Consider the following 9,719-nt stretch of genomic DNA (forward strand, 5'->3'; position numbering starts at 1 on the left):
GGCTGCTGCCTTCAGTCTCCAAATTGCTCCAGAAGGGTGAGAAGGCTAGAGATGTGGGAGAACTGGGTGGAAGGCAGAATCGACCACGTCTAAGGTTGTGGGTTTACTGTGTCTTACAGTTGAAGGACCAGGCCAGGGTCCCTGCGTCCTTGCTTCGCAGAGATCCGCTCTTTGTCCGTGGAATGTGGCTGCTGGTTCTCCTTTGGATTTTGCTGGAATTCTCCCTGTCAGATCACCCTACCATTGCCACCTATGTACTCGCGTCACGAAAACCTGCTTGTTCACAGAAGTCGCCACGACATCACAGTGAACAGCCAGCTCTCCCCAGCTCCGTTGCCCAAGCTCTTCCTGCCAGTGGGGACCTTCTTCCGGCTTAAGTACCCAGGGTGCTGGCCCCAGGAACCCCCACCCCCTACCCACTGTTGTTGGCCTAGCCTAGCTTTAGCTATAGATGGGGCCTCAGCTGTGCAATTGGCAGGAAGTGAGGAAGAGGCAGGCAAGCTGTGTTGAGGGCACCTCTCATCGATTCCTTCTTTCCTGGGGTTCCCCGGGGAAGCTCACACGAGGCCCTCAGTCTCCAAGCCAACCCCTTATGAGGGAGAGTGAGAGAGGAGCCAACGCCAGTGAGCCAGGAACTGCTGCTCTCATCTGCTCTCCTCTGTGTTGGCCTTGCCTTTGACCAGACCATCCGCTACGAGGGGTGGGCTCTACCGCCCAGGTGCCCCACTCACTCTGCCTCAGTCCTCCTGTGAAGTTTGCCTCCAGTGTTGACCCACCCACCCTGCCCTTCAACGTCCTTGGAGAATTCCAGCTTCATCTGTCTGAGAGGAGATTGGAAGGTGTTTCAGGGGCAAAGCAAGCAACATTTAGGTATCACTTCTACTTGGACGCATGCCTTTTTACAGCCAAACTTCCGTGTATTTCGTAAATGGATTTTGCGTTAACGGACATCTATGTGATAACTAGACCTCTCAAGTTTACTGTAAAGAAGAGTCGGATGGGTTGGGAAGTGGGTGGGAAGAGGAGTGAGAGGAAGTTTTAACCCCATTCCAGAGGGTCTTTTTTTTGGGGGGTGTCCCTTCTGGGGGAGGGTGCTTTCTGAGGTGGCCTCACCCCCCAGGGAGCATGGTTTCCTTCCATTATGGTCCCCAAAGTCAGCTGACAAGATTTCTTCCAGAGCCAGCATGACTAACACACAGTGAGTCAGGTCAGGGGAGGCTATCAGGAAGGGGTTATCTAGACTTGGCATCTCTGGAACTGGAGACCTCACTACCCTACTTCCCAGGAAATCTTTCCCGTATCCTTGTGCTATCTCTCCTCAGCCCAGCCCCCACTCACCACCTTCTAGGCACATTATTCTCATCACCTCTCTCAACTTGGCCAAGCAAGAGTGCCAGAAACTTATTTTCCTACTTCATGCTGAACTTGGCCTGGTGTGCGCTCTATTGTGCTTGCCTGCCTCCCTGGCCTTCCTCGACTCCCCTGCCCCGACATACACACACACACACACACACACACACACACGCACACGCACACGCGCGCACACACACACATGCACACGCACATGCACACACTCACACCACTTCCTTCCACCACTTCCTTCCTCCCCCCTCTCCCTCCCTTTCTCTTTCTCTTCTCTCCCTCTTCCTGGGTTTGGCTCTTGTATGGAATGCTGTATCTCATTCACGGGGATCTCCTGTCTGCACTGTTTTCTTTGCATGACTTTATATGCAGTAAGTATGTTGAAAAACAAACAAAAAACAAAAAAGGAGAAAAACACTCAACAAAATCAAACGACACGTTTTTTTTTGGACAAAAAATAATAACATTCAAGGTAATAGTCTCAGTGTCCAACTTGGACTTACGTTGCTGCCTCTCCGTGCTTTTGGTCTCTCTGTGGCTATGTTTTGCCAGCATGAGACCCTGTTCCCTCTGGAAGTTGCTAGGGGAGGAAGAGCCATGCGTCCAGGGGTTTGGAGACAGCTTTATCCTCTCGGCTTTTCTGAGGGTCGATGGGAGCAGAAGTGGAAGGGATGTTTAATCCAGAACTTTCTGGTATTCCCCTTTCGCCTACATGTGAGCTATATCCCGGGCTCTTCTCTCAAATCCTGCTGCCCAGGGACAAGTACAGGGTAGAAGAGTGGCTCTCTTGTCTAAGCCGCTCCACTGTAGCCTCTGCCCTTGGTAGAGACACTGCTACCCAGGCCCAAGAATGGGCCCTTGTCCTGCCCCAGAACCAGGCTTCTTCATAAGGCTCAGCAAACCCATTGTCCCCAGCCACTCCCCAGATAAAGGTAAAGGAGGGTGTGGCCTTTACCAGGGGACACTGCAATCTCCATGCAGGATCTACAATCCCTTCTTCAAGCCTCAGTTTCTCCATCAATGTTCCTACCCAGACTGATGGAGGGTCAGAGTAAAAGATGTCACAAGCACCCACCACCTCTGAGAGCTTGTTGGGTTTGTCACTGGCTGGCCCTCTTATGCACCAGGTCTGGCCAACCCCCACCCTTTCCTCTGTGTGCCCCTCATTTTACTATTTGGTGCCAGTCCGTTGATGACCAGCAATGGACTGCAGGGGAAAGAAGTGTTTGGGGGCTCTGATCCCGGGTTCTGACCAGATCCGGGTTTTGTGTAGCTTTGGGTAAATCCTTTGCCCTCTTCAGGCTTTAGTTTCGCCAACCAGAAGATGCCTATGCCCTGCCTTCCGTTGGCTAACATGCCCCTGTCCACTATGTGCTTGTTCACGTGTGGGAGAAGTGGAGGCAAGTCCCTGCCCCAGTCTGAGACGGCCCCCTCTGCAGAGGCCGCTCCTGTGGGTGGGCAGCCAACTAATGAAGACCTTGGGACACTACGATGGCCCCAAGGTGACAGGCAGGGGAACAGGCAGAAAAACTGTCCAGAGCCCACCCTCATCTGACAAGCTCCATGCTCCGTCCAAATACCCTCCAGATGAAAAAAAAAAGAGAGAGAGAGAGAAAGAAACAAAGAGTCAAATCACATTTATAGGAAAAGCGTCTCCAGCTCTATGCACCATAGCTCAAATCCTGCCCCATGGCTTCCCCACCCCCCTTCAAAGGGAGAGCCTTGGGGGAATGCGTTTGCCAGGCCCCGTGCTGGCTTCTTTGTTACTATTTGTTTAGGGTTTTGTTCTAGTTCTCTCTCTCTCTCTCTCTCTCTCTCTCTCTCTCTCTCTCTCTCTCTCTTTCTTTTTTAATCTGTGGCTGTGAACTTGAATGACCACTGCTCAAACTTTCTGCTACTGGGGGGGTGGGGGAGGGGAGAAGAGATGTCTGGTTTATTCTTGGCGTTTTCAGTGGAATAAATAGCTACAAATTTATGTGAGTCCGTGTCTTCCTGAATTGGTCAAGGCACAGAGCCCCAGGAACTGGCATTTTGCTTTGGCTTGTTTTTTGGGTTTTTTGTTTGTTTGTTTGTTTTTGTTTGTTTCAAATCTCCCCTGTTGCAAAATAAAAGTCCTGGTCCTATGGATTGGAATAACTTGGATTACATGCTTAAAGGCTGAGCCAGTCGTGAGATTGTCTGGACCACAAGCTTGCACCCTTAGGACTAAGGATGGAGTCTGGGTTTTTTTTTTTTTCTTCTTTCTTTCAGGCATTTGGGTACCCTTAACAAGAATTGTTGGGGGGTGGAGTGCCACAAAGAGCCAAGAACTCAAGCCTCTCTGTGGAGCCTTCAGGGTCTGTTAGCACCTCAGTTTCCTTTGGACAATGAGAAGGGTTCTCCAAAAGAGGCCCTTCCTACCCATGGGCATCACTGCACAGACAAGCTTCAGGGTCCCAGCAGAGCCATGTGATGTTGAACTAAGCGGAGAAAAGACTCCAGATTGCGTATGTGTGTGAGCCTAGCGCCCGGGTGAGCGCTCCACGGGCCAAGGGGGTTTCTCTGAGCTCCTTTAGGCCAGCAGAGCCCATGTGTCAGTGTGGCAGCATTGTCCCCCGTCCCACCCCCCCCCCCCCCCCACACACACACACAGTAGAGACCAGCAAACTCCTCTGGTTTGCTTTTGCTTGAGACTGCCCAGATGTTGACCTGAGATTTTCCGTGCTAAATCTAGGACAGTCAGCTGGGCAAGGGTGGTGCACGCCTTTCAGCCCAGTACTTGGGAGGCAGAGGCAGAGGCAGATGGATCACTGAGTTTGAGGCCAGCCTGATGTACAGAGCGAGTTCTAGGACAGCCAGGGCTACACAGAGAAACCCAGTCTCAAAAACCAAACAAACAAAAACAACTAAAGAAATAGGATAATCTCAGGTAAACCAGATGAATCGGCCATACTAAGCCAGGATTCCTTCTTCTCAAAAGACCTGGATTTTATGGGGCCAGGGGGATTGTCCGTTGGCATCCACAGTTCCTCTTAAAGTGTGTTTCTTGTGCTGGTACCCCAGAGTCCCTGATTGACTGCTTTCTAGAGCTGTCCTTACTGATGGTATATGGGGTAGTCAAATGGAGGGTCTAAGAGGAATGTTCCCCTTGCACATAGCTAAGAATCTTCACAGCGAGAGTACAGGCCTAGAGCATGAGAGCACAAAAATATTGTTTCAGCTCTGCATCCCTAGCCCCAGGCACCTGAGCAGTGCAGAGGGGCTTGAGAGCTTATTTAGGCTGCCATTGCAGATTCTCACCAGCAGGTGGCGGAACACGAGTGGGTTGCAGGCACGTGTCCTAGCAGAGTTCGTGCAGGGTCCAGTTGATCTCATGAGGGCATTTGAATTCTCAAAGCGTACCACCTCAGGTTAGAACCGTGTTTCTAATCTCACAAGAACGTGCTGCGCTGCAGTTCACAGTGTGTGTCTTCACACGACTTGCCCTAGTTACAACAGTTTTGGGGGAGCAAGGAAGACAGCAGAATTCAGAGGGCTGCTTTGGAACCCTGAGCCAAGACGTACCCCAATTCTGTACTTCTCCAACTCTGGGTGTTAGCAAATGGTGAGTGAAGGTCTTGGCTGCTCCTCACCTTTTGAGTCTCTGTCCCATTTTAGTTGCATCTTTACTGCTTGCTTCTGTGGTTTCCACACACTTGGTTAAGGTCCCAGGTTCCCACAATGCCCTCTTCCTACCCCACCACATGCTCCTCACAGGCAAGCAAGTCCCCACGCAGGACGCACGGGGTAGGCATTGCCACTCTTCCTGGCGAGCACGTTTCCAGGAATAAAGAGACAGACATGATACGAGCAGACGCCTCATTCCGCCAACCTGCAACAGCAATGGCCGTCACTTACTGGGTGCTGACCAAGTCCACAAATGCCCCATCTCCTTTTCTTGAAGACTCTCAATCCTCAGTACAGTCCTGTGATGGGCCACACATGAATAAGGTGGCTGTGTGACTAAAGGGTAAAGGGGATGGGAGTGGGTGGCGGGGAGGCAGGGAGGCAGGGAAGGAGCTGGAAGGGGGCGGGGCATGCGCAGGCGCATTAAGTTGGGCTGTGAACTATAGCAAGTGCTGACTTTTCTGGGCTATGTTGGAACCAGGCTGAGGTCTCAAAGACTTAAAAATGAGCTAGAAAAAAGAAAGAGATAAAGAGAGAGAGAGAGAGAGAGAGAGAGAGAGAGAGAGAGAGAGAGAGAGAGAGAGAGAGAGAAAGGAAGGAAGAAAGAAAAAGAAAAAAGCTTGGCAGTGGTGGCGCACGCCTTTAATCCCAGCACTTGGAAGGCAGAGGCAGGTGGATTTCTGAGTTCAAGGCCAGCCTGGTCTACAGAGTGAGTTCCAGGACAGCCAGGACTGCACAGAGAAACCCTGTCTCGAAAAACCAAAAAAAAAAAAAAAAAAAGAGTTAGAAATATTTTCTTCCGGGAATTCCTGACATCATGTCAGATCACAAGAACCAAGAACCCAGGACGGGGTGGGTGGAGGCTAGACTTGAACCTGGAGGAAAGAGGAGGCATGTGACTTGGAGACTTGGGAGGCTGTGTGGAGACACTTAACAGGTGGGAGGGAAGTCTAGAAACAAGGCCGCAGCTGACAACCTAGAAGGTTTCCAGTGTGGGATGCAGGCTTAGGAGGAGGTTGTGGAGACCAGAAATATGAGAGGGCTAACTAACAGAGCGCTGAATCTACTGCATGCTTGTGCCATTCTAGGGAGATGGGTGAGTTCTCAGCAGTGGAAATGAATGTCTCAGGTCTAGGCTGTAAATCCTTCAGAAAACACCCGCTAATAGCTTCTCGGAATGCTCACTCAGGGAGAGGTGGAACAGGTGTCAGCCCCATGCAAATGGTCCCACCCCTTACTCTTACTCTTCCCACACCCAGACTACCAAAATCCCAGAGGTCTCAGGGAAGTCTAGCCCAGGCACCTTACTTCCCAGGCCCAGGTGGAGGGAACTAGAGGGAGCCAGTTCTACCACTCAGAAGAAAAGGGACAAAGACCATTGTCTTCTCCTAGAATGGTATCGGGGAGTCATAGTCTCTCTCTGGACCTTTGTTTCCTCATTGTAAAAATACCTCACACCTCTGGTTCTAAACATGTGGGGCTAGGGTTGGCTGCTGCAGATTCAGTCACAGAACCCACTAGATAGACATATGCTCCAGGTCCCACTCTCAGGGAGTAAGATATATTAGGCTGGCAGGGCTCGGGCAGCTGGTTTTTTTATAAGCACCTAGGTTACAGGATCTACCCCAATTCCCCACCCAGGCTCCAAAGCTGGGCTGCATGTCCCAAGATGCAGTTATGGGAAGACCTACCCAAGTTCCCACTTCATCTCCTCTGACCCCCTGGCTCAGAAGAAGGATTTTGATAATAGGGCCCTCCCTGCCTCCGGTTCCTGAGCCCCAAACCTCTTTAGGACCCTGATGGTAGTCAGTACAGAGAGCAAGGCAAAGGGATGACTTCATGTAACTCAACTTGCTTCAGACCCAATGACCACAAACTTCAGATCTTCCTGCCTCTAACTTCCTGGGTGCTAGGATGACAAGCATGCGCCACCACAACATTTTAGGTTGTGTTATGGTTTGAGTTCAGGGCCTTATGAGAACAGGGCAAGAACTCTACCTACGGAACCACAGACTCCAGTGCCGACCTGGATGGGTTTCTCCGTCCAATTCACTTTGGAAAACCATCAGGGCTCCTAAGCATCCAGCCTGACCCAGAGAAAGGAGGGTATTTCCATGGTATACCAGGTCCATGCCATGGTATTCAGCAGAAGGTCTATGGGAGTGGATGGGGCAGCCAGTTCTCATAGTTAACATCTCCCCATCAGGTCCCTTGGTGGGGAGTCCATAACGCCTCTTCAACTCACTTTTCAGATGAGAACACTAACGCCTGGCCTCTGAGGAATGTTGTCACAGTGCTGATGTCAGTTTGTCTCGGGTTCCAGACCTGTGACCTCTGACCTCTGACCTCCTCCTCTCTGGGCTGACTGGAGGTGGAAGCTAAGACTGTCTCTCATCTTTATAATCTTACCTGACAGGTCTCTACATATTCAGTCTTGTGTTAGGCTCTTTCATGATTTTTTTTTTCAAAGTATGGCCTAGGGACCTAACAACATCTCACTTAATCTCTTGCAAAAGGAAAGTAGCTCTCTCCATTTTACAGTGGAGGGATTTGGGTTTTCAAACAGGAAGGAGTAGATTCTCAGGATTGTGGGGCTAGGATTTGACTGTGGCCATGTGGCTCTCTCTGCTTTGGCTCCTACTTAGGACAATTCCCCAGAGGTTGCAGCTCTCATAGATGCTGTGACCATTAATAGGGAAAAGGTTTTCTTTCCGCCAACAAAAACCAAGCCCAGATGAGGGTGCTGGGAGGAGGCCTCCGTGTGGAGCCGGGCAGAGGAGGCAGTCTGCTACCCAGTCTCTTGGAGAGAAGTCAGGCTTACAGGAAGTCAGGCAGAGACAGGGGGCGGGGGTGGGGAGGGGGGATGGAGGCCAAGGGCATGCCGTGGACAGACATCCCTGGACATCTTTCCAGGGCGAGACCAGTGTCATTGAGAGCTCATGCCCTGGGAGGAGAGGCTTGGAACTAACAAAGCCAAATTTTCCATGAGCCACCAGCAAAAAATGAGTGTCTGAGACAGCACACCACAATCCCGTAAGTGAATAATGCAGGAGCCCATGGTATTCCCAGGAGCCCCCAGCTCTCTCAACTCGTGATGGTTGGCCCCGGAGCCACCAGAGAACCGTGCTCAGTTTGCTGCTCCACTGTGCATAACTGAGAAAGACCAAGGATGTCCAGGGTTGGTCCTAAAGGACTGGGGCAGGGCCTTCAATCAACAGATGTATGCCCTAGCCTGTGCTGGGGTCTCACAGCATCCCCCAGTCCCCAAGAGGTTGCTGCTGAAGAATTGTGGCTACTCCATTACAGGGAACGAGCCTAAAGCTTGGAGGAGCAAAGTGACTTCCTCTGATCACATGGCTCAGGCAGAGCTGAGAACAGGCCAAGCCTGTGGCTGAGCAGCCGGAGCCCTCTGCATAGCATCCTGCCACATCCTAAAGTGCTCTGAGGTCCAAGGAGTACAAGACAAGAATCTCAGTGGCATAGAAGTAGAAAACGTTGTCTCAGAAGGACACGAATGCCCCGGACATAAAGGCTTGGCTGTCTGGACTCACCAGATGTGGGGCTGAGTCAGACTTGGGAGTCACATGTGGCTGGGAGTTGAGGGAAGCTCATGGAGGGGGTTGGCTAGGATTCAGATGGCACAGGATCAGGGTGGAAAGCATGGTCTAAGGTCTAAGCAGAGGATAGCCGGGTCTGCGTGGGCACAGATGAATTTGCTGGCCTGGTAGATGGCGGCAGGAGTGGGTGGGGCCTATTGAGGACCTGCTAAGGTAACCAGTATGACACACACACACATACACACACATACACACACACACACACACACACACACACACACACACACTGCTAGTGTTAGGAATATGGCTATTTTTAACTAGTCTGAGGAAGAGAAAGTAGCTACTCTTCAACCAGGTTGCCATCCAGAGAGCATAAACTAGAAGCGACTGTAGGAGCTTCATCTCAACCTTTCCCATGGCCCAGGAGGACTTTTGCTCAAACAAATTCTGGGGCAGAAGTGCAGGGCCCTGTGGCATCCTCTCCCACATCCCTGCTGGACAGCCATGCTGCCTCTTTGTGCTCCCCATCAACTTTCCAAGTTCAGGGGTACATGGGTGCAGAGGTCAGCTGAGGCTACAAGCAGATGACCCAGTAGGAATGGAAAGATTCAGCCTGGCCTTGCTCCAGCATGCTCCCGAGAGACTTGAGCAAGTGCCGTTCTCTGAGATGCTCAGCCTGAGTCTGCAGGGCTGACAATCTGCACCCAAAATCCATACTACCAGCTACTCTTAGGAACCTAGGGCGTTCGGCAACCAGGCTACCTTCTGAGACAGAGCATCACCTGATAGACATGCTTCATTTTCTAAGTTTCAACACCCTAGTCCCGCTCTTGTCCTGCCAACGCCCACTATGGGTCTCTTGCTCAGTATTTCCCCATCTCTATCGATATCATTACTCTCCTCGCCTCCCTAACTGGTTTTGTGGACCCTGGTGGTATCAGCTAACCAGTACCTTCTAGACTGCAGGCCGAGGTCCAATTGTGGATTTAGCCAGTGTTCCCCTTGGTTTCCGACCTGTGCTGTCATGGAGCCTTCCAGATGGGACCTCTGGTTCCCAGTTGGCTTTCCCACCTGGCTGGTGTCTACCCAAGTCTACTGTGACTCAGAGAGATCAGAAATCAGTAAAGGACTTGCCCTGGGTGCTTGGGAGATGGC

General features: G+C 51.4%; 1 protein-coding gene across 4 annotated transcripts in view; it reads left to right on the forward strand.

The window, feature by feature from the left end:
* The window catches only part of Camk2a (calcium/calmodulin-dependent protein kinase II alpha), a 62,846-nt gene extending 59,351 nt beyond the window's left edge, over nucleotides 1-3,495 (forward strand). For all 4 annotated transcript variants that reach the window (XM_006525541.4, NM_177407.4, NM_009792.3 and 1 more), the window contains one exon: nucleotides 120-3,495. In XM_006525541.4, the coding sequence (XP_006525604.1) occupies nucleotides 120-123 (4 nt within the window). In that variant the 3' untranslated portion in view covers nucleotides 124-3,495. The remainder of the gene's footprint in view (nucleotides 1-119) is intronic.
* The last annotated feature ends 6,224 nt before the right edge of the window (nucleotides 3,496-9,719 follow it).

This window comes from Mus musculus, chromosome 18 (assembly GCF_000001635.26).
Source record: "Mus musculus strain C57BL/6J chromosome 18, GRCm38.p6 C57BL/6J".
In the NCBI taxonomy this organism is placed as follows: Eukaryota; Metazoa; Chordata; class Mammalia; order Rodentia; family Muridae; genus Mus; species Mus musculus.